Source organism: Chelonoidis abingdonii, chromosome 3 (assembly GCF_003597395.2).
Source record: "Chelonoidis abingdonii isolate Lonesome George chromosome 3, CheloAbing_2.0, whole genome shotgun sequence".
NCBI classification, from domain to species: Eukaryota; Metazoa; Chordata; order Testudines; family Testudinidae; genus Chelonoidis; species Chelonoidis abingdonii.
In genome coordinates, this window is record NC_133771.1 from 204022949 (window position 1) to 204048132 (window position 25184).

A 25184-nucleotide genomic window follows, 5' to 3' on the forward strand; every position below is an offset into this window, starting at 1 on the left:
ATAACTTATTACCTTCTGTATTTTTAGAATAATACCCAGTGCTTATGTTTCAGTCTGTTTATTGCCCCACCTTTTGGCACTTTGGATCACTGCTTGCTCGGAGAATCTGCTAGGATTTCTCCTTATATTTGAGCAAAACCTAGTTCCACACTTGACTGTTCTAAATATTTATTTAGAGCACATATCTTTTTAAACACTTGATTTTGTAATCTGTGATAACTGAATCTTTGCTTTTGCATCTCGAGTCTCATTTCACTGCTCCAATGAGAAGAATCTCTGAATAGCCTAAATTGTATGACTTGTACTGTATATGATATTAGTTATCAATCAGTGTGTTGAACTTTAAACTTTTGGGCACTGAAATTCTGCAGCAATCCCAGGAAAATCCTCAGGAAGCAGAACACTTGAAAATGTGTCATTTTCCTGGAGAGTTTCAGCCTTGGTTTCAGAATTCTATATGTTACTCAGAAGCCCTAGAACTTAACCTTTCCCTTAGCTCTAGATAACCATTTGTCATCAGTGTAATCTGTATTGTTGCACTTGTGAATTATATAGCCACACACTCTTATTTTCTCACAACATACATATTAGTTTAGCCATATAAAGTTGTCATGAAAAACTTCTTAGCCTAGCCATAGAACTTGCTATGGCTAGGCTTAACATTGTGGTGATGGTGTGGGAGTGGGAGAGAATTACTTGGGAGCAGCTGTTGAAAATTCTGCTTGCCCATCTTATCATAAATCATTCACAATTGGCCAGATCCTCAGCTTGTGTAAATTGTTGTCATAGCTCAGTTGAAGTCAATGGACATATGACAACTTGAGTCAGGTGAAGGTCTGGCCCTTGAAGTTCCCTTATGCATATATTTGTTCTCTGATATCTTTATATATGGAACTCTGTCACCTTGTTACAGTTGCTTTAGATATTTTGAAATCAGTTACTCTGCTTTCTTATTCGCTTCTAGCCAAAACAAATGGAAGTGTCATTCTTAGGAGTGACAGTAGATATTGAGTACCCATTTGTTGTGATGTAAACCTATAAACTCATGATACTAAACTCAAGGTGGGAGCTACTCAGTTTTCTGAACTGAGGATGTCATATACAATTACTAGTACTTAACTTGTGACCAAGTGGTGTATAGTGCAGATAAGGCTTCAAAGCCTAGGTAGAGAATCATGAGGCCAGAGTTGCTGAACAGAGGTATAGTTATTTTTCAAGGTGGCATATAAGGACAGCGTGGAACAAATCCATCTCAGAACTGGCTTCTCTGATCTCCAGTTGAGAGAGCTTTTCTTATCATGGGGGTGGGAAAAACCAAGTATATGAAGGAAGAGCACCTCTTCATTTCAGATGTGAAGTAGAATGTCTGACAATGAAAGAGGATGCTAACATAATACAGTAGGAATTACTGAAACATGATGGAAAGATAAAAATTACTGAGATAATGTAATATGGGGCTATAAACTATGCAGAAAGGACTGACTTGGTCATAGAGATAGGGATCATGGAATCTTGTAGTTTTACAAATAGAATGTTAATGACTTGTGAATCTGTTTGGATATGGATAAAAATCATAAGTCATAAAAATACAAATATAGACACTAGTCTCCTGATTAGAAGAAGAATATTGAATACATAATGTTGAAGGACTTCAAAGAGACAGTTCAGTCTAATAATACAGTTCTGATTAACTTCATACTCATACAAACTGGTCAGATGACACAATTGGACACCTTTAATTGTCTTGTGACACATTTGAAAATGGGACTTACAGCCAAAGTCACTTACACACTTTTGAAAAATTCTACTTGTTATAAGCTATGTAAAGAAATTAGGTCTCATCTGGCAATAAAACCTAGTAGTATGGTTACAGAATTATTTCAGTTACACCTCCCAGTTTGAGGTTATCATAACTTCCTGAAATATTTCTGGGCTGAAACATTCTGTTTGGTGTGAACCCCAATGTGAATTTTCTGTTGAAAACTTGAGGAAGTCTTTTTGGCCACAACCGCTGAATAATGTTGAAAACAAAATTCTAATTACCCCCTTAATGTCATGGCAGCAGCAAAAAAATTAAGCCTGAAATTTACTTAATAGCCTTTATTGGGCATTAAATTCTGATAGTAGTCTTTAATGAAGAGTTGTGCCTATGCGAAGTTTGAGGACGGCATAGCACTCCATTTCAATTATGGCATAGTTTTGTTAATTTTTTTGCTTCAGTAGGCAATGGGGTGCCTCTTCCCCTCCCCCCAATTCCATCTTGTATCAATGCTGCACCCAATCCCCTATTAGAACACTGTATTTGAAAAGGGCTTTGGTTGTTTTCTGTGTGTATTTTTTTCCTTTTGTTTTTTATTGATAACAAAACATGGTCCTGGTACTGGTTCTCTTCCTAAAATTTTCCTCTGTGACATCACAATTGGTTACTGTATAAGTAATTCAATAATAAACATAAAATCATGCCTTCCTTGTGGGAATAAGCGTCAGGAGCAGATGAATACCTCATGAGTCATCAAATAATAAAGAACAAAGACAGTTGAATTATTTCTAGGTGTTTTCCAATTTTCAAAAGTATCTTAAAAGTGAACTGTGAAGCAAAGGCAAAAATTGTGCCCTTTTGCTGCTCTATGTATAAAAATGGTGTCTCAAGATTGTCTTTCATTTGTTTATATCAGGAGTTGGCAGCCTTTTAGAAGTGGTGTGCCAAGTCTTCATTTATTCACTCTAATTTTAAGGTTTCGTATGTCAATAATACTTTAAAATTAGAAGGTCTCTTTCTATAAGTCTATAATATATAACTAAACGATTATTGTAATGTAAATAAGGTATTTAAAATGTTTAAGAAGCTTCATTTAAAATTAAATTAAAATGCAGAGCCCCCCGACCGGTGGCCAGGACCCGGGCAGTGTGAGTGCCACTGAAAATCAGCTTGCTTGCTGCCTTTGGCAGGTGTGCCATAGGTTGCCTGCCCTGGCTTTGTATGTTTACTGTGCCAGGACTTTCCAGTTCTTGGTTCCCTTTCCTTGTGGGAGAAATTTGACAAAGGCTTGTGAAGGACTGGAATAGTGACATCACAAGAGGATGTAATGAGGTTTACTCTGTTCCTTGAAATGTGGGGGGTTAGTTTTAATGGTTTAGCTTGGATTACATGCCCATTCAGTGGGAAAAAACCTCCTTTTATGTGGGCTGACTAGATATAAAGTCCAAGTGCATAGGAATAAGAAGGACTACTTGCCTGCTTTCTTCGTCTGTGGAGCAGTTGAGCAAGGAACTGGAATCTTGATGGGGAATGGGTAGTAATGCAGTGTATCAAGAAAGCAAGGGAGGAAACATGTCTCAGAAGTGTCTCTGAGTCAGTTTCTCAGTTCTTCTCCTGGATCAGTATAGTTTATGTACCAGCCCACCTCATGGCTCTGCCTAATGTCAGATCCTAGCCCTATAAAAGCGAAGAAGAATTATTAAATGTGTGAGCAGATAATCCACTTGTCAGACATACAGACTATTGTTAGTATACCTTAATTTCTGGTGTCGGTACTCTTGATACTGAAACAAGGGGCTGACATCTATAATAGTTCTCCAGAATTTTCCCCCCTACGAATATCTGAATTTAGTAGTACTAGAGGGTTAATACTAAATACTTAGTTAAAATATTTCCTAACATCGGTGTCAAGCAATTTACCTGCCTTGATCACTTCATAACATTAGTTCTGAGCCAAGAGGTCATAGGTTGTAAGCTTAATTATAGAGCTCTGCATAGTGTATGAAGTGACAGCAGTGAAAGGCTGAAAATTGGAGTGGAGCATTAGCTTGAGAATAGATCTGATTTCAGAGGAAACAAGTTCTTTGAATGCAATAAATTATCACGCCGTTAAACATAAATAAAGGGTAGCCTTTCCCTTTATTTTACTTTGTATAATGAAGGGAAGGGAAATAGAGGCTTGTATCTTATTTCTGGTGATGATGTGTTTTTGGGCAGTGTTTGAAGCTCATGTCTAAATTGTGAACTATGGCTCAGATTGCATGGTAAGTACTGTGTATTGTAAAAGTTGCTAACTGCGGAAGGCTTCTTTTCAGGCCTTCAATGCTCATATAATGGTAATGGGACGGTGAATTGCAGCTTATTACTTTGCTTAATTTTTTGGTAATTAAGATGATGCGTTCAGTCCCAAAAGTTTTGAGCAAAATTCATTTCCAAATAATACTTGTGTAAAGACTGCAACGGCGTAATGTTAGACTGCATTATGGCTACATAATTGGTCTCCGTTTAGATTTTAACAGACTCTGTCAACTTACAAAAATCACATATTGGAAACCTAGTATTAGTAATATAAATAATACATTCTTTAAACTGATTTAAAAAAAATCCATTTTACTTTCCATTATTTATTCTCTTTACATTTGCATTTCACTCAGTTTCGACAGTGAATAGCTCAGATCCTACATTCATTTTTAACCTTCCCCTCACTCCAGGAGTAAAATCCCTGATTTTCCTTTTGCAGGTCACCTTTTTAGGAGATTCCTTTTTTTTTTAAAGAGGTCTAAATCCCAATTCTGTTATGTACAGCCTTATAAATTGATAGAGTAAAAGAAAAATGCTGAGATCTTACATGTGGTCTGTTACCACAAAAATAAGTGACTGAAGATTTCTTGTAAAAACAATATGTAGTACATTTTTATATTTAAAACTCTCTTTTTGGCAACACTGACCCCCCCCACACTTGGTAAGGCAACTCCCGTCTTGTCATATGCTGTGTATTTATACCTCCCTGCTATATGTTCCACTCCGTGCATCTGATGAAGTGGGCTTTAGCCCACAAAAGCTTATGCCCAAATAAATTTGTTAGTCTCCAAGGTGCCACANGGGGTGGAGGACAGACAGACGGGTAGAAGCTGGCAGGAGGCGGAGTTCAGGGACAGGTGCTGGAAAGGGAAGTGACAGGAGCAGAGGGGGATAGTAACAAAAGGGAGAGAACTGTGGGGGGGGGGGGGGGGAATTGATGTTATAAAGAGATCATCCTCAAAGGCAGTTCTAGTGTTTTTCTGGTAAACCTAAATTCAAATTACAGCATTAACTCTACACTATTAAAAGTCTGTTTTCATTGGGTTAAAAAATAATGTAATCCATGTATTGATATTTAAATAAGCATCTTTATTGGCTTATTATTTATTATCTTTTGTTCATTGACTGAGGTTTTTAAAATGTCTCTCCTGTTCCTTCAGAATTACTTCTAGAAGGAGACTGAATGGGGCAAAGGGTGACTTATCAATGAGCAAGGATTAAGAAGTGATGTTCCAGCCTACCATTTGGAGGGAAATATTAAACCAAAAGTCTTTTCTTGGTCTGCTTGCGCTTGGCAAGGGTATTCCTTGGCTGGGAGGGGAGAGGGAAGAATTTACTCTCTGCTATTTTTCATTTTAATCTGGCCTAAGTAAATATCAAATATTCATGAAAACATGGTTGTTATTTTATCTCCTTTTACTTTGCTATATGTCAGTCAGATATGATTGATTATTTGCTAGGTGACTTATCGATCTGAGATTTGTAACAGCTGATGTGATTTTTGACTAATATTGTGAATATCATTTTGTCTGGTGTACAACACTACTTGCTCTTTAAGGGTATGGCTACACTCGAAACTTCAAAGCTCTGCTGCGGGAGTGCTGCCACGGCAGCGCTTTGAAGTGTGAGTGTGGTCACAGTGCCAGCGCTGGGAGAGAGGTCTCCCAGCGCTGCACGTACTTCACCTCCTCATGGGGATTAGCTTGCAGCGCTGGGAGGGGTGTATCTTGCAGCGCTCAGGGGGGTGTTTTTTTTCACACCCCTGAGCGAGAAAGTTGCAGCACTGTAAAGCACCAGTATAGCCAAGACCTTAGTTTAGCTTTTATATTTCACACATTTTTATAATGCATGAGATGTTATGTGTAACAATATTTTTAATGGGTAACCTTATTAAAACAAATGTAATTGCAAATATGCATATGGACTACTCATGTTTAATAGTTAGGTATAATGAAATCAAATCTCTGCAACAGGTTGGCACATGCTGTTTCCCAGGCACTGAGTTGGCTCTTTCCTGATATTTCAGACAGGCAGGAATGCTGATTATAATGTAGTTGCTAACACTTGAGAATGTTTTCCAAGACCAGTAATCCAAATAATTCTCGAAGTCGCCAGCCACTAGAGGGGGCCTGTGTGGGGGAAACTGATCTAGTGAGATTGTAGCTTGCTCTTTCTTTGGTGTCTTCAGGTGTTCATGGGAGGGCATATGTCAGGGCCGTAAATCGATTATCTCTTGCCCTGTCCTGGCTTTTCCAGGGTTGATCTCCTTTATATCTTCCCCACTCTCTGCTGCAGAATTGGACAGATTTTTGTGGAACAGCCGTGGGGGGCGGGGGGGGGGAGAAGAGGGCTGTTAGACTACAGGAGGAGAGAAGCATGCCCCCTGTGGCTACAACCAAAGTCTCTAGAGCTGCCAACTCCAAGTATTTAAAACACTCGGTCTCTCTCTCCCCCACCAATCATTAGCATTAAAAAATACATTTGAGGTTCTTGATGTTTGCCATGAAGCAGTGGTGGGCAACCTGTGGCCTATGGGCCACATGCAGCCCATCAGGGTAATCCACTGGCAGGCCACGAGACAGTTTGGGTACGTCTACACTACGGGATTATTCCAATTTTACATAAACCGGTCTTGTAAAACAGATTGTATAAAGTCGAGTGCACGCGGCCACACTAAGCACATTAATTTGGTGGCGTGCGTCCATGTACCGAGGCTAGCGTTGATTTCTGGAGCATTGCTCTGTGGGTAGCTATCCCGTAGCTATCCCATATGCAGTCCCTCCCCGCCCTTTGGAATTCGGGTTTGGATTCAATGGCCATTGATGGTGCAAATAGTTTCGGGTGATTCCTGGTAAATGTCGTCACTCATCCTTTCCTCCGTGAAAAGCACAGAGACAATCTTTTGATGCCCTTTTTCCCTGGAATTTGCCCTGGCCAAACCGCCGATAGTCATGGCAGATCTGAAGCCCGTTTGCCTGTGCATGTTCACGTGTGTACTGGAGCCACTGACAGGCAGCGGTACGTCATGCGTACACGAGCAGCTTCATTTTGCCTTTGCTACTAGGTAAGCAGGAGATGGTTATCTTATTTCGTACTGTCTGCCATGTATGTTAAATTGGGCGATGGGAACGGTTATCAGTCACATTCTGTTACGTCTGCTGCTTGTTCCGAGGTGTTCCTGTGAGGTCCGGCTGGGGGCGCAAGGACAAAAATGGGATGACCCCCCGTCATTCCCCTTATGGTTATCTAAAATGAGGTCAGCCTGTTAGAATATGGGCCAAACGTGTGCTAGAGACTAGTGTACCAGACACGCAACAACGCGCTCCGTGTCAGATCCACAGAATTATGAGCTGCATCCATTCTAGGGGCTACCCTGCACAACCCCACCGTGCTTCCTGTTCCCCCACCCTCCTGCTATGTTGCATATGTCCCGCCCATTTGTGTGAATGAAGTAATACGGATGTAGGAATAGAAACACTGACTTTTTGCGACATTAATGGGGGGAGGGTCAGCCTCCAGCTTGCTATGATAGTCCAGGTTAAGTAACAGGATCATTCCTTTAAGACTGACAAGTGAGGGGGCTTGAATGGATCAGCCCGCTTAGGCTCTATTGCTACAGACAGTTACGCTGCCTTGTATTCTGTGTTCCATGCACTGGGCCATGACCGGGAAATCATTCCTATGTTTGCCAGGTTGAGCCCTGGCGACCTCACCTGAAGGCCAAGCCCAGTGAGCGCTCATGATGCCTATGATACGATGGATACCAGTCATATTGTCCTGTCTGCCACTTTGAGGAGGGGAGTGGGAGGGTGCTGCTGTTCATTTCTCCAGCCCGCTCTCCAGCAGGCAATGCAGTCAGTACATTATGCAGCGGTGACATATCAGAAAAAATTTCATAGAATGACAATTTTTTCCCTTTTCTTTCACGGTGGGAGGGATTTGACATACCTGAACCACCCGGGACAATGTGTTGACCCTACAGGCTTTGGAAGCTCATCCAATAATGCAAATGTTTCGGATGCGGACTTGTGGGAATAAAGTGGAGTCCTAGTAACTCCACTCCCCTTCATGAGTGTATCCATTTGATTCTTTGGGCTTTTTCCGTTAATGCTGCATGCAGCACTATGGCTGATCCCTGCCGTGGCCTTCTGCTGGAGATTTTTTCAAATGGCTTTGTCATTTCCAGGCTTCTGGAAACGGAACTCTGATAGAACAGATTGCTTCCTCATTACATGCGGTCAGTACAGAGTATCTTCCTGTACAGTCATGCCTGGAAGCCTTTCGGATTGCGCGACTGCAATGCCACCCGTGCCTGATCAGAGGCTTTCCCTCCACGCTGGGCAACAGGAAATGGAAATCACATAAGTTCGCAGGGCTTTCCTGTTCTACCTGGCCAGGTCCTTCAGAAATTCAGATTGCATCCATTGTACTGCTCTGGACAGCACTGGTGGGATACGCCCAGAGGCAATCCGTTCGATTTTGTGGCCACCACTAACCCTAAATCCGATATGGTAATCCAATTCAGCGGCTTCTTCCTCCGTCGGGGAGTATCAGGAAACTGGTTTAAAGAGCCCTTTATAATCGATAATAAGGGCCTCGTTGTTGGACGTTGCAGTGTAAGATTGGTTTATGGCCTGCAAATCAGTATAAACGCGTAGTGTAGACCAGGCCTTTGTTTGCATTGACTGTCCGCAGGCACGGCTGCCTGCAGCTCCCATTGGCTGGGAACAGCGAACCACGGACACTGCGCGCTGCAGGCGGCTGTGCCTGTGGACAGTCAAAGTAAATAAACTGTCTTGTGGCCCACCAGCGGATTCCCGTGATGGGTTGTGTGTGGCCCGTGAGCCACAGGTTGTCCACCAATGCCATGAAGGCTTGTTTGTTGTTTAAATGAAAGCTGAGATTCTCAGGTAACAACCCAATTCTAGCAGCTGGGACATCACAAAAAACACAAAATATTGTGAGGCTTTTTAAGTAAAATTGCGAGTTGTCAACACTGAGTCTCTAAGGAAGAATTACAGTTAAAACAATACTCCGTTCATTACCTAGACCATGTGGCCAAGTTGGGTCCTGGTTCAGGCCAAAACAGAATTGTTGCTAACTGGGTGGAAAGAGTTAAGGTTTCCTTCATAATGTTTTATTTCAGAATTCATTAGAGCTAGCTGGAGAATGCTCCCAACAACTTCACCGGGCTTTGGATCAGATCTGCCAGTAAGAGAAAACTATTAATTTAGGTGTCTAATCAAACTTCTGGTGTTGAATTTTTCCTGGAAGGGACTTGGTGGAAGGAACTTGGAAACAAGCTCAGGCAATACAAATATATCAGAAATGAAAAGCAGTGAAGCATGCCTCAATGAAAAAAGAAATTGACTAATATTCATATACAGTGCTAAAGTAGTGTTATAAAAACAGTTAAACTTTGATTGCTATATGCAAGATAAAGTTTTTTTCAACAAACTGAAATCATGCTTTTTATTTACAGGGAAAAGGACCTGGATGCTAAATTTATTATTTCAATGGAAAAAAATAAAACAACAATCACAAATATAAAGGTGAGTGTTCTCATTTGGGAAGCAAAAATTATAACCAAGTTAGCCATCAAAACAAGATTCTGATAAATAGGTAATTGGTAGTGTCCATTTCATATGAGGGAGAGGCCTTTGGCTTATCTACATCTTTGCATTGTTGTCTGGAGACCAAGATAGGGAAGTTACTATTGTTTGTTGTACAAATTTCATTTGAAAGGCAACCCATAGGACCCGTTTCTTAAGTATTTCTGTTGCTGTGGCCATTCACTTAGCTGGAGAATGAGTGCTTACAATGGAAAAAACATTTATACTCTGTTTCTAATTAACTCCAATTTTCCATCCTGCTGTACAAACAGCCTTCCAAAATTGTAGTGAAAATTTACTAAATCAGGTGGAAGGTCTGCTTGCCACTATTTACTAAGATGATTTAAAAATCTTATTACATTTTTCTTACTTGCCAAAAGATAACTAACTGCACCAGGTATGCAGAATTTTTCAAGGTGTGCAAAACTCACCTGCAAATATTTAAAGATATTAAAGGTAGGTTGATGTTCTGAAAGCCTCCAATGACAAATGTTAAAGAGGCTTTCAACACATTTAAAGTCCTAGTTGTGCTGGCCGTTTCTTACATAAACCATGCTATTACATCTGCTATCAGTAATTAAGCTGGATGTACAAATACCCCAAAGGAGTTATGCCATTAGATTTGTTTTTGTATGGAGTGGTTTTACAAAGACTTAATACACATGTCTTCTGGGATTTCAGAAAAATGTATTAAATGAAATATATTGTGAATGTATGTGAGATAGCATTTTATGGCCAGTTACCTGCATGCACTCTTGCTATCCTCACCACAGATGTGATATCCCAACATTGTGTATAGCTGGGCAGAACAGAAGTAGGAATTGGCTGGTGAGATTTTTATTTCAAAGGAATTTAAAATGGGAATGAAGAAAGATACAATAAAGTTAAAATATGCTAAATAATCATGCCTTTGTTACTTGATGGATTCAGCAAATTAACATACTTTTAGCTTATTTAACAAAAAATGTAGACCTTTATTTTAAACTTTTATTATTTAATGCTACATAGTCAAATATCTTTAGATTTTTTCTTTGTGCTATTGTAGCACCTTCTCATCAGTGCTTTATGAACACTGTTCCGCTGGTTCTCCACCAGGCATCCGGGATCCACTTGTGGGGGCTGCAAGCAGGTTTCAGGGAGTCTGCCAAGTAGGGCCAGCAGTAGACTTGCTGGGGCTCAGGGCAGAAAGCCAAAGTCCCACTGCCTGGGGGGCTGAAGCCTGGGGCTCCAAGCCTTGCCACCCGTGGCTGAAGTCAAAGCCTGAGCAACTTAGTATCACAGGACCCTCTGTGGCATAGTGCCCTGGGCAGTTGCCCTGCTTGCTACCCCCTAATGCTGGCCCTGGCTTTTATGTTCAGAAAAACAGTTGTCGTGGCACAGATGGGCCATGAAATTTTTATAAAATGTTGCAGGGGCCTTAGAAAGAAAAAGGTTGAGAACCCTGCACTATTCTACCTGATGCACCTTTCATATACACAAGCTTTACAACCTTTTTATAGCGGAGTGAGCCAAGGCACAGAAGTTGAGATACTTTTCTTAACATGACATAGTGAAACGAGTGGCAGAGCTGGAGATAAAATCCAGTATACCTGATGCATAATCCCCCACTCTTAACTACATTATGTTCCTTCCCCGAAAGGAGAATTGTGTGTGTGTGTGGGCTGGTCTACGCTATGGGGGAAAATTGATCTTAGATACGCAACTTCAGCTACGTGAATAATGCAGCTGAAGTTCAAGTATCTAAGATCGAATTACTCACCATCCTCATGGCGCGGGATCGATGTCTGCAGCTCCTCCTGGTGATTCCGCAACTCCGTTCGGGTTGGTGGAGTTCTGGAATTGATATAAGCACATTCGGGGATCAATATATCGCGTCTAGATGAGACGCGATATATCGATCCCCGAGCAATCGATTGCTACCCGCCGATACGGCGGGTAGTGAAGACGTAGCCTGAGACTCGGATAGTAGTACATATTGCTAATGTCATGAGCAGTCTGCCTCCAGCATGATGATAGCCTTAAGCTGAAGGCATATATGACCATTTTAATTACATGTGTGCTTTCATATGCAATTCAGTTTGTACATGGTAAAGTGTTTGTTCATTAAGTAAATGTTCAGAATATTGTCTTAGAATTTCCTACACAGAATTTAACTTGTAATAACAAGTAATGGTAAACAATACATAGTAACATAACAAAAATGAGCCAATACATTAAAAGTAATTTTAAAATAAAGAGTAACATGCCTACAGTGCTCTTTTCATAAGACCGTGCCTTTCTTATGAAAGCAGATGTTACTTGCTAACTTTTTTCACCAAGTGTGTATATTTGTTAGAATAACAAAAAAGGAAAACCTTTCATTAAAATGCTCTCTTTGTGTGCTCTCCTATGAAATTTGTATTCCAATCATCTATGTTGCAAAATCTCTTTTGAATTGATTACTTTATCATGCTACATGCCAACTCTCTTGTTTCCTGTAGATACCAGAAGGAGGAACTGGAGACATAGGAAGAGAACGGACAAAAACATTTACCTACGACTTCTCCTATTTCTCAGCAGACAGTAAAAGTCCTGTCTATGTGTCTCAAGAAGTGGTAGGCTTTCTAAACTTTTAGAATTGATTGATTTTTTTTTTTTTTTAATATTGAAAGACTAATGTGACGTTTTCTCCCTTTTACAGTTCTCTCTGCCCAATTTGGAAATTCCCTACATGTTTGAGAGAAGCGTTAGGACAGCCAACACAGCTAGCTATATGTTTTCTCGCAGTACAGAAGGAATGTCCATTGTCTGGTTCTCTTGTCTGACTTATTTTGTTAGGTCAGGTTAGTGAAATCCTTAGTAAAGCTATTACTGTGCTACCTATATTTGTCACCTAAAAACTTAAAAATCACCTTCTGAACACCAGATACATCTGCTTAATTCAAAAAGACACAAACATTCAGTTTTTCCAGGTAAAATCCTGTTTGAACTAAAGATTTATTAAGGATTTGAGAACCTGCTTGAAACAGGTTCTTGATACTTCTCCCCAGAGTATTACATGTCAGCTTTCTAATGTAGAGTTGTAGACTTTGCCCTCTAAATTACCTTTCTTCTCTCACCCACAAGAATGCATATCTGTCATCTATAATTATGTAGATCTGGTGACTGTCTCCTCCACCCAAGTCTAAACATATGGAGACTCTTTTTCTGAAGACAGGCTTGTGTAATTGCTTGCACACTACATATTTTCACTTAATTTAGGCACACAAATGTAAGTGCACATTGGTATCCTACTAACTTTGAAATATGTCATATGTGCTTTTTGCAGGACCTTTGTTGCTTATGACCTTCCTAGTTCCCTTCCAGACCCAAATTAATTTATCTCACACAATTCAAATGTTTTTTCAATATCGGCACTTTCCTCTTTTGATCCTGTACCAACATGTTAGGGCAATTGCTCCTCTCCTGTTGTATGAGAGAGTTTTCAGTATACTTAAATAATGGAATTTCCTGCTGAATTTATGGATATCAGTGAAGACCTTTGGTATCTAGAGTTGCTGCAGATACATTGCAGTGGTGGTATTGGTGGTCTAGAATTAAGTGAAACTGGTGGGCCTGATCCCTGAAGACATGGGGGTTAAAACCAACAGGAAGACTAAAATAACTGCCTAAAGTAGAAAAACGGTAGTTCAGGCCAAGATTAAGGTGTATTATTATAACAGACTGTTTTTATTGGCAATGTTAACCAATATGGCTATCTGACAGGGAATTTCTGCTCCTGGTTTTCTCTTTAACCATTTAATACAAACTAGTAGATCCCTTTTGTTAAAACTTCCTCATTCATTTTTATAGTTTAAATAATAGATTAATCTACGATTTAATTCAAACACTTGATTGCATGTTTAACTAAAGAAATCGTTAATTCTTGGCAATTGAAAATTTTTCCATTGCAGTAGTTGCCACTGTTTTTAGTTTTCTGAATTTTGTAAGTTTTATTTGTTTCTGTGCATGTATACGTTGAAAAACAAAAATTAAGATAGTTAAAGATACTAAGTGAAGGAAAAGATTATAACTGAAAACATTCATAAAAATCCCAAACTCAAACATTGAGGTCCCAGTCCTGGAAAGCATTCCTATTCAGAAAGGGTGCTTAAGCATGTGTTAAGTCCCAGTGATGCTTAAGCATGTGCTTTTAAAGTCGAGCATGTGTGTAAGTGCTTTGCTGGATAGGGATAGATTTAAGCATTTTAAGGTTTTGCCCATTTCAAACTAGGGCAAAGTGCATTGGTGCAAGTCACTTTGACATCTGTGGAGGATTCCTATACAAGGCGCACTGCTTGTGGAGACAAAAAATGCCAGTGAGGAAAGACCTGAGGGTGCAGCAGCAGCCTGAAACAATAGCTCCTAGAAGAGTGAACTGTACCATTCCTATCAATAGGATGTTAACTGTGAAATCTAAAAACGACTTTCTTAAATGTCAACATTCACTATTGATCTTTACAACAGATATTCCCAATTTAAATGCATATCCCACAATCCCAAACTGTCTCCCAGATCTTCTTGGGTACCAAAAATCCCAACAGTTCCCTGCCAAGCTATCTCAGCCTCCATTGTCTATCATGCATTTGTGTTAAATAAAAAGTCCTGTGGCACATGGAGAACAGAAGGCCATCTTCAAATAAATTAACTTCAACTTCAAAAATAAATACAAGACAGGCTGTCTTCCTTGTATTACTCACTTTCATATATAATTGAAAACATTCATATTTTAACATGCATCAAGCTACTACACAATTTCCAATTGACTACACCAGGGTACTGCAGAAACTTTCCTGCCTAATTCATGTCCAGCTCACCGTGGAGTACAATGGATACTTGAATTACTAGCATGTTTGGTCCATTATCATTAAACTTTTGCCATGTACACATAACTGAGTGATAAATGAAACTGTATCTAGCTTTACATGTACTATCAATGCCCTCTTGTGGACATGAGTTGTGCTACAGTGACTCAGAAATTAGACTAGAGATTTTACCTGCTGATCTTTAGCTGTATATCTGTGCAACAAGAATGAAGATAGATATATTTTTTTTTTCTGGTCAGTTGTACTGGCCTTTTGAAACCGCTAACAGAATGCCCTAGCGATTCAGTCTTAGTGCTAACAGTGTGTTCTGTTCAAGTTGATGCACTGGGCAGTAATTCAGAAAATAATAATCTCTGGTTGCTTCTGTCTAAACATCATTGATTTACTTTAACCTGAATAAATTTTCAAGAGTCATGTAGCATAATACAATTTTATGTATAAAGATGTTTTTGTTCCCCTAGAGTAGCCAGATTGTATAGTGAGAAAAAAAAGACTAGTACTAGATTAGTGGGGAGGATTAGGGCTAGGAACGGGGCTATACCAAGGGTGGGATGAATGAGGCAGTTGTAAAGCCACGGGGCTGGTAAAATGGGGCAAAGAAATGCCTAATAAAAATCAGCAGGGGGTGAAAATATGCTTGCTTGCCCTAGATGCTAAAATATCTAGTTACAGCTCTGTGTAGGAATAATGAGACACAATTCCTTGAGGCAGGTTTGAGCATACCCGTCGAGGGATTACTAAGAGTGAGGCAAATGTTGGACCGGATTTTGACATGAATGAGGTGTCAGTGGAATTATTTGGTGATAATACAGCTTCACGTTTTTGAACGTTTGGGAAGATGGATAGTGGCAATCTTCAAACGCTAGAGTCTAGAGATGGTTGAGGGGCAATCAAAGCAACATGAAATGTAGATATGGATGATGATTTCAAGAAAGGTACCATCAGAATGGCATTAAATGGGAGACATTCTCTTCAAATAACAGGGAGAGCATGAGAGAATTGTGCTTACGATTGTCTACGACAGAGGTCCCCAAATCCTGGTACATGAGGTTGTTGAGAGTGGCACAGTATAACAGGGTGGTTTGTCCTCTTTAAGGGGTAATGGGGCCTGGAGCCATCCAACCCCACCACAACAGAAAGGAACCAGGCACACCTAAATGGCTATGTAGATGATCCAGGAGGATGGAGTGCTCTACAATGTCAGATTTGGTTAAATTTGAGAGCAAAAGGAGAAGGGGCTATCTGAGGAAAGAAGGTAATTACTATAAAGAAGACATGTTCTGTGCTTTGGCCAGAAGAAAACAGAGTTCAAACTCAAAGGTTCTATTATGCAAGAGGTGATTGGTGAGAGGAAAAAAGCCACTCATAGTCTCAGGATCAGGGAAGGGTTTTCTTTTTAAGACGGGAATAGACACTTTCAAATTCTGTAGCCTTGGGGAAAATATTAAAGGTGTAAAGTAACTATTAACAATAGCGGAAAGATGATCATTAGATAGTGCCTGGATTAGATTAAAAAAAAAATAGGGGAAGATCTAGGTTTGACAGAGAAAGTGAAAAGAATACTTTGGCACCGCTGTAAACTAAATATACTGGTAACATTCTGCATTTGATCAAAACGCTTCCTAGCTAATTCTCTAAAGCAAATATCACTGGTCCAAACTGACAGCTTGTGTTTGTTAGTATATCTCTGCTGTTTTTGTAGTATTTGCAATGCTGTGTTGAATAGAATACATTAAATTATCATTAAAACTACTGCAGATATAATTTTTTTTTAACTGTTCAGTCTCTTAAAAAGCCTTTTTTTTTGTTCTGTTTTGTTTTTGCTTTTAGGTTTTCAAAAATCTTGGCACAGATGTCCTGGCATCTGCTTTTGAAGGTTATAATGCTTGTATTTTTGCGTATGGACAGACTGGATCTGGGAAGTCCTACACTATGATGGGAAATGCTGTATGTCATGTTTTGCAGACTTCAGTTTTATTATGCAGTTGGATTCCTTTTGGAACCATCATTCTCTACCTTGTCTGCACATTGTTATTTCCATTTTATATCTAACTTTTAGTGGTTACGTGGGAGTCTTCAAAGTTCCTTATAGTTATGTGGGAGAAATTTTAAATCAGAAAAAATATCTTTGTGTTGCTGTTACAGCTAATAATAAGCTATTTGTCATGCACAGATCAGAACAAAAATCTTCAAATTGACTAGTGATTTTTGGGTACTCAACTTGAGACACCTTAAAGGGGCCATGTATGCTCGGCACTTTCTGAAAGAATCTGCCTGGTTCTGAGGGGGGGAAAAAATCAAGATGGCTGTCCTATTTATTTTCCAAATAGGAATCAAACTTCAAAATAAAAACATTATGCGGTCTTTAATTTTAAGGATTAAAGTTCTGGCTAACTCTGGCATAGGACCCCTAGCAAAGGAAAGTCCAACTGGAGGGGTATTCTGACAGGAGTAGAGTGGCCCACGATTGCCTCCATTGAGGGGGGATGCTTGCTCAAAAGGGGAAGGAACTGGCTGAGGACACTTTTGAGTGGTGCAGCCAGTGGCATGCTGATTAAGTGCATCCCAGAAGCATCCTCTGTTAGCTGGTCTCTTGTAATCCTTAGCTAAAGTAACCACTCACCGCCAGCAGAATTTAAGAAGGGAAGGCTGCCACTTGCCCTCTGCCAGTTAAATCCTTTTTGAGCTGTAATTGTGTCACTAATTTTCACCTCCCTGAGCTGGCAAGTGTGAATTTGACTCTGTCTTTTACATATTACTGTACACACACAATAAGTAACTTCACGTACAATGTTATGAAGTTTTTTGCGTGTGGTGAATAAGCATAATAGAATGTTAGGGCCAGAGAAAATTTTATGAATGAAAGATATAAATTGCTGAAAGTGGTGTGCTAAGTAACCTGCATATTGTGAGACTTCCTGAATAAATCTAGTGGACATTATCTTCAAGAGATTTTGCTATGATATAAGTAGCAATGTTTGTTTGACCCAGCTCAGAAATAGAGGTCTACATTGATTCTTCTCGCTGTGAGCCATAGTTATTGTACTTTGGCTGTATGTATAAGATTGTATAAATGGATAGTGGCAGTTGGCTCACAGAATCACTTGTATAAAACTTTTGATCCAAGACTCTACCTATAACAGACAAAATTCAAATTACAAGTAAATAATTTCCTTATTTTGCTATTCCTTAAAGTACTTGTACTAAAATTCTAGTCAAGGGACTTTTCACCCTCCTAGAGCTTACAGTGCCATTAGCAAATATGCATTGATTGCCAAACTCTGCAAGTGGCACTGATAGTATGTGCTAATATTCTAATAACTGTGTATTCATTAGCAGAATGGGTCCCCAGATGAAGACTTCACTAGTGTAATCATAATTGGTTTTAGGTGCCTGCTTTTTTAAATTTCTGTTCACTTTTAATTAATTTTAATAAGAAATATGCAGCTATATTTCTGACAAAACCACCAAAAACCCCTAACTTAAAATCGATGGCTAAATTAAACAGAAATATAAATAAAGGAAACATGCAAGCACATGCTTCTTATATCTGAGGCCTGTAGTTAAGTTTATCCAAGAAATAGGTAAACTCAAGATTCTGGTGTCTCAGCATTTCTCTGCTGCCAATAAATGTCTGTGAAACCCCTGGGGGAAGTGTCTCAGCTGCCTCCTAGTGGTTGGTCCACGTAGAAGATAATAACTTACTACTGTTATGAGTTACTTTGTTAGCTCAAGTGGTAGAGGTTTGTGCTGATAAACCACACAGGTGTGCTGGAATATATGAAACAAAGGTGTTAATCCAGTGATAGTTATGTTAATATTTTGGCCCATCTATTTCATTAAAATTAATATATTTTTGGCGGGCTTTTATGTCTTTGTCTCGCTTTTATGTTTTTACCCATCAGTAGGTGTCAGTATGTTTCCACATTATTCAAATTTTGTTTTTCACTTCTCAGAAACCTAGGAAATTGCACACAAACAACTGTGCAAAAAGAACATTAAGGTTGCAAAATAAAGCACTTAGAAATAGGGAAATGCAAGAGTTAAAAGTGCCTTAATTCCCCCCCTCCGCCCCCGGTGCACATATATTATGATAGTCTTTAATTACGCTATTGCATGCTATATTTTCCACAGGACTCTGCCTCACTCAGAGCAGAAGAGGGATCTGCTCTGGGGCTGGTTCAGGGTTATTTAGTGCATGAGGTTGTTGTCTGTAGGACCCCTGCTTTTGTTGCAGATGTCGGAAGATGTGTGAATGAGGCAAAGGGTTTAGGGGAGAGAAAGGATGGTCTCATGGTTAAGGAAGTTAAACGTAGTCCTGGAGAACTGGATTCTTTCTCTGCTTTAAGTAGGTGAGATTTGTATAGACCAAATGTGTAGGGCACAGGGTAAAATCTAACCCAAAACTAAGGGCCAGTGCTAGGGTCTGAATTGCAGACTGCTTAACCTCCAAGTTGCTATGTCTGTTAAATGTGATATTAAGAATATTTGCTAATAATTCCCTGCTGTATATCTGGTGCAATGACTTTGGGTATTGTCAATTTCAACTAGTGATTTCTTCTGTTTTAAAAATATACAGTGCATACATGTAGCGATGTAGAAAATAAAAATTGTTGTTGCAGGGTGATGCTGGTTTAATACCTAGAATTTGTGAAGGATTATTCAGCAGAATAAATGAAAAAACAAGATGGAATGAAGCATCCTTTCGAACAGAAGTCAGGTAGTTTTTGTGTATATTAATGAACCTACTCTGTTATAAACTCCTTGTTTTCATGTTAGTATCTTTTTGTACAATGTGGTTTTAGGGATGAAACTTCTTCTTCTTCTCAGCCCGAAAATTGATTTTGGTGGAAAGCTCTGGTAAAATGTTTTCAGAACTTCTCTGCTGGACCTCCCACATTTTTGCAATACCTAAAAAAAACAAAGAACAAACAAACAAACAAAAAAAAAACGTTCATGCTTTTATAAAGCAAACTTCACTAATTCTTCCCCTTGCATTCAGAAATTTCACTGCAGACAGAGACCAAACCTGGGAAACTTCATCTCACATGGTGAAAGTTTGACATGATTTATAGTCAGGTGAAATAGCTCTGGAGAATGGAAACACTTAAACAATCTTAACTTCAGCTGTTGCTGCATGTGCCATTTGTAATAATTTTAAAATACTTTAATTCTGTATTTTTTGGCTTTTTGTAAGTAGCAAGGGTAATAATTATGAAAAATATTAGATTTTTCTACATCTTGTTATCCACTTGATCATGATGAAAACAAGTTTTTAACCTTTTTTACTAGACCATTTTCTAATGTCCAAAGTATAAAAAGGAAAGAAGTTTAATGGCTTACTTTATTTTCTGTTGCTACAACTATCGGTAATAATAGGATTTGCATCAAGATATACTAGTTCTCATTGGTATTGGGTTAGGAAGCATAGTACAGTAAACAAAACACCAGGAAATGAAGGGAGATGTTTACATCATAATGTGATCTTTAGCAGTTTTGTTACCATAGAGCTTATATTGTGAACGGTATCATAACTTGGTGAAAAAGTTACAAACTAGGATCTGTCCTGCAGAATGCCTAAGTGCAGGAGTGATTGAATAGTCAATTGGACTCATGTGGGTGAAGTCACTCCTATGTAAACTTGCAGGATTGAGGCTCAATTCTACCATCGGAATGAGCTCTTTCCAGTAACTTTGCTTTTTTAAATCTTGTATCATTCAATATTTTTCTAAATTCAAATACTTTTTGTTTCAGTTATCTGGAAATATATAATGAACGTGTGAGAGATCTGCTTAGGCGGAAATCATCAAAAACTTACAATTTAAGAATACGAGAGCATCCGAAAGAAGGGCCTTACGTTGAGGGTAAAATCACTTCATTGCTTTCTGCTTAATGAATATTTTCAGGTTTATGTTTAGATGTATATCCTGTTTTTTTCTTTTTAAATTGTAAATGCAAATGAGGATGAAGGTGAAAGACAATATATTTCATCATCAATGTAAAAGCATTATTGTGAACAGGCTTTTTTTATTTTGTACGGTTCTCGTTTCCAGACTCTTGTAAAGTACACCACTTTTTTACTGAAGTGAAGCTCTGCTAGTTGATTTCAAATCAGTGTTGGGGGCTAACTTATAAATCATGGATGTTTGAACTGGAAAGGATTTGTTAGACTCTAACTATCTTAGTCTACCACTCCGCCAATGCACGTTCTTTTCCCTTGAAAGGTTAGACATATACTACATGCTTCAAAGAGAAGTATGCAATTTTTAAAACTATTCTACTGTAAATTTTATAATAATAGTCTGAAGAAGTATTCTTCACACAATGTCTCATTACACTATTTAAAAGAAATAAAGGAAATCTGACTATAAACGCTTTCTGTGTTACTTCAGCACTGCTGCATTGTACTGAGGTGAACCTGAATCTCAGTCAGTTCACAGTACCTTTATAAGTATGCTTGTTTTAATTTATAATCATTTTTGCTTTTGTTCAGATTTGTCCAAACATTTAGTACAAAATTACAGCGATGTAGAGGAACTTATGGAAGCAGGAAACATAAATCGAACCACTGCTGCAACTGGAATGAATGACGTTAGCAGCAGGTCTCATGCCATTTTCACGATTAACTTCACTCAGGTAAAAAAAAAATTACATTGTCTTTAAATATTTGGATGTAATAACTTTTTTATTTGCTAACTGAAACATGTTAACTGTTAAATCAGCAACGTGGGAGACCCAGTTACTTCTGTTGATGCAAACACAGTGACGAAACAAGGACAGACACTTGGATGGAGTCTAAGTGGCAGGCTGCAACTTTTATTAAGCTTAAACACAAGGGAGGGATGTTATCTGCCTATCACCCTTACTTGCCTATACCAGGCATTTAAGTGGGAAGGGTACAAGGGCTCTTACCACGTAACCCTTTCCCTAGACTATCCTCTAGCACTCAGCTTAGTCGGAGGCCTGCTACCACCGCTCACCACGAAGGGGACAAAAGGTGCAGAAAGGTGGGGACTTCGGCCTTACCCTGTCCCGTGAACCCAAGGCCCATCAGCAAAATCCCAGGTCTTTTACCTCTGGGAAACTTTCATTTTATCCTTTCAATTGCACTGAAAACCCAGGCTGATATGAATTAACACGTCAACCAGGTACTAAGTGTATTCCTACTGTCACTTGTGGTTTGAAGGAGGTGTGAGGAAAGTGGAAAAAACTCCCCAGGCTTCTGCCAGTTGGCTCTCTGGGAGAAAAATTCCTTCCTGATCCCCAAGGCAATTGACTAGAACTGCAGCATCTGGCAGACTGAATTCCTCTTCTTAGTTCAGGGTGGATATGGGGTGGAGCTGCTGGAATGGAGCTGAAGGAGGCTCCAGATGGCGCGGGCTCCACGTTAAATCCCCAGAGCTGGGGCTGTGACCCAATCAGCGCCTCTCCCCTATAGCTGGCCAATGGGTGTTAGAGACTCCAAGGTGGGGAGAAGCTACTTGGTGTCCTTCAGTGAGTGTCTCCCTCCCTCAATGCTAGGTCTGACCCTCTTTACCACCAGCCCCATCAATTTCCCTCACCTGTTGAGACAGGTGGGTGGTATTTATCTTCTGCAGCAGAGAAAGGGAAGAGAATGTTTTTTGTTAGAGTTAAGTGTGGTATGATGAACTTCTCAGTGACTGTATTAAGACATTGTATATTACAGTGCCTGGTAATTCTTAAAACAACATTTCTCAGATGCACCATTCTGGGAGATAATTGACTGAAACTCAAGCTAGCTAAAACTCAGTGAATAAGTAAACCATAGTCGCTTATGTTGCCATAGAATCCCAACAACAGAGGGGAAAGATATTGAAAATTATGTGTGATTTGCATAAAAGTAGTGACTCCCTTTTATGCTTTAATGTTGGCCAGACACTCCTGAAATACAGTCCCATGGCCCAAACTGGTCTCCCATTAACTGTTCCTCTTCTGGCTACTAGAGTAATAACTTTAAATGCATATTCATCTCATTCATCTCTAGATTAATGGGGTGACCAAATACATTCTTCTAAGTATTTGTTTTCCACTCCAATTCCCAGTAGCAGTCAACCTTAAAAAAGGGAGTTTACTTTTTTTTGTAATTTTGTGGGGATAGTAGGCCTATGGAGAGTTTTATGGAGGGAGGATGGAAGGAAGGTAGAATTTGTCATGGTTGCTCAGTTTCATTTTTTCCATAGCATGTTGCAAAAAGTTGTGTATTTTGGGAACAGTGAATTACTCAGCTTACAACTTTTAGAGAAGGGTGGGAGGCAGTCCAACAAATGGTATCAATGTATTGTTCAAAGACACTATAAAAGTACGATGGGGAAATCTGAGTGAAAAGGTTGTGTGTGTATGTAAAAAGTGCAGCACTGATTGTTAGCCAAAAATTTAATACAGATTTAACAGGTGAGTTTATTGTACTTCTTTAAAACATCAATACATTTTAAGACGTATATATGTAAATAGCTTGGAATATTACTTATGAAAATCAGTTAAATGGGTATTATGCAGCTGCTTGTGAACGGAACTCCTTTGGTACCTCTAGTACATCTGACTTCTAAAGCTCTACTACTGCAAACAAATTAATGTAGTCTTAAAACATGACATGGAAGATAGAAACTGAATTCAGTAAGATTCTAGAACTTTGTAGCTTAACCCATTATTTTCTATTTTCTTTTTGTATTTTTCTTTAGGCTAAATTTGATGCTGAAATGCCTTGTGAGACCGTTAGCAAGATCCATTTGGTAGATCTTGCTGGAAGTGAGAGAGCAGATGCCACTGGTGCTACAGGGGTTAGATTAAAGGAAGGAGGGAATATTAACAAATCTCTAGTTACTCTGGGAAATGTCATTTCTGCCTTAGGTACGTCTCTATTTTCTTTCATGCTCAGTCCTCTTTCTGCATTAGTATTATATATCTGTTTTTGCAGTTGGTTTGTGTTGAATCCACTGGAGTGGTAATAGCTCCATGGTTTTAATTTCTTTAAAAAAGTAATCAATATACAGAATTGCTTTTTACCCCTCTCACAGCTGATTTATCTCAGGATGCAACAAATCCTCTTGCAAAGAAGAAGCAAGTATTTGTGCCTTACAGGGACTCTGTGTTGACTTGGCTTTTGAAAGATAGCCTAGGAGGAAACTCTAAAACGATAATGATTGCCAGTAAGTATTTTAAATTACTTTTCTTCATTCTCAACACTTTATACAAATTAGCTGTAAATAATTTGATTCCAAATGCCTCATTAAGAAATGGTGTTATTTACACCTTGTTAAATTAATGATTACTTTTCAGAGCAAAGCTTTCTAATACAGTCCATACCTTTTCGTTAACTGTTCTCTTCTTCATAAAGTATGATATAAACACTGTTGTCCTTTTTTAAAAAATAATTATAGCATGAGTATCTAGCAGTGGAATGAGGACATAAATATTTGCATGCTTAAAATGAAAAAAAAAAAAAAAAGGCAAAAGCTATTTTATTACTAAATACACTTCTACCCCAATATAACGCTGTCCTTGGGAGCCAAAAAATCTTACCGCATTATAGGTGAAACTGCATTATATTGAACTTGCTTTGATCCACCGGAATGTGCAGCCTGTCCCCCCATACCCCCTCAGGCACTGCTTTCCACATTATATTTGAATTCATGTTATATTGGGTTGGGGTAGAGGTGTATATGCAACCACATTTTCAGGTAGACATGAACAGTTGCAGATATTTGTGTGTGCAAATCAGATATTTGCATGCGCATATCACTAGCTGTGTCTAACTGATCCTGTATGCCAAATACCTAGTTTATTTGCATTCACTGGGCACTTTATGCATAAATGGGGTATGCACAAATGTGTGTGCATAATTATGACCACCACTTTGAAAATCTGTACCAGGACTTTTTGTTCCTTCTTTAGAAATTTTATTTTCTAAATCTGTACTGTTTAGCTAATCTGATCAATTAAGCCTGGAATCAAACATCCCTATTATGTTGTGATTCATTTGCCTCCGAGCCAGCTCAGTTTACTTATGTGTGTTCTAATGTCTCTCACACCGGGCACCCTCAATCTGTGATCTAAAAGTCAAGACTTTTCCCCCTCCTTCTGGCTTGTGTATCATCACCCGTAATAAAGATCCAGCAGTGTGAATATACCCAATAATTTTGTTGATGTATGTGAGCTAGCTTACTTTACTGTAACTGTATTATAGGAGAAAGTTGTAATAAAGAATAATGTGGTCACATTTGACTCCGAATACACACAGGAGGCAGATCTGTTAAGTAAGAATGTGCCATTTCTACATAGTTACTCTTCTTAATTAACTGCACTTTAATCTCTTGTGTTAAGTTTCATTATTTATAAGCTGTTCTTCTGAGAACTTTTTTACAGTTTAAACAAAAAGTTCAATAATGGCTCTTTTCACTCAACAAATATTTATCTCTACATCACATGACAGATGTGCCATTGTCTCGCTTATTCCACAGTTCACCAGCCCATTGAAATGTCAAGTATGTTTCCAAACAAGATTATAAAAACATAAAACTGCAGTGAGATTGGGCTGTGTATGTTGTTTGTTTTTGTGTAGCAGAACTGAAGGGTGAAGAACAATGAAAAATTACTTTAATTGGGGTTCTCACTTGTCCTTTGCTTATGCAAGTGTACTGTAACTCAATG

General features: G+C 38.9%; 1 protein-coding gene across 7 annotated transcripts in view; it reads left to right on the forward strand.

Moving 5' to 3' along the window:
• Positions 1 to 25184, forward strand: part of KIF16B (kinesin family member 16B) — a 220011-nt gene that overhangs the window by 7833 nt on the left and 186994 nt on the right. For 5 of the 7 annotated variants that reach the window (XM_032763280.2, XM_032763281.2, XM_032763284.2 and 2 more), the window contains exons 2-9: positions 9543 to 9612; positions 12153 to 12266; positions 16347 to 16463; positions 19139 to 19236; positions 20271 to 20380; positions 21010 to 21152; positions 23216 to 23384; positions 23552 to 23683. In XM_032763280.2, coding sequence (XP_032619171.1) covers positions 9543 to 9612; positions 12153 to 12266; positions 16347 to 16463; positions 19139 to 19236; positions 20271 to 20380; positions 21010 to 21152; positions 23216 to 23384; positions 23552 to 23683 — 953 coding nt within the window. Of the gene's footprint in view, positions 1 to 9542; positions 9613 to 12152; positions 12267 to 16346; positions 16464 to 19138; positions 19237 to 20270; positions 20381 to 21009; positions 21153 to 23215; positions 23385 to 23551; positions 23684 to 25184 lie in introns of those variants that run through there. The other 2 variants (XM_032763278.2, XM_032763279.2) reach the window with 2 other exon arrangements.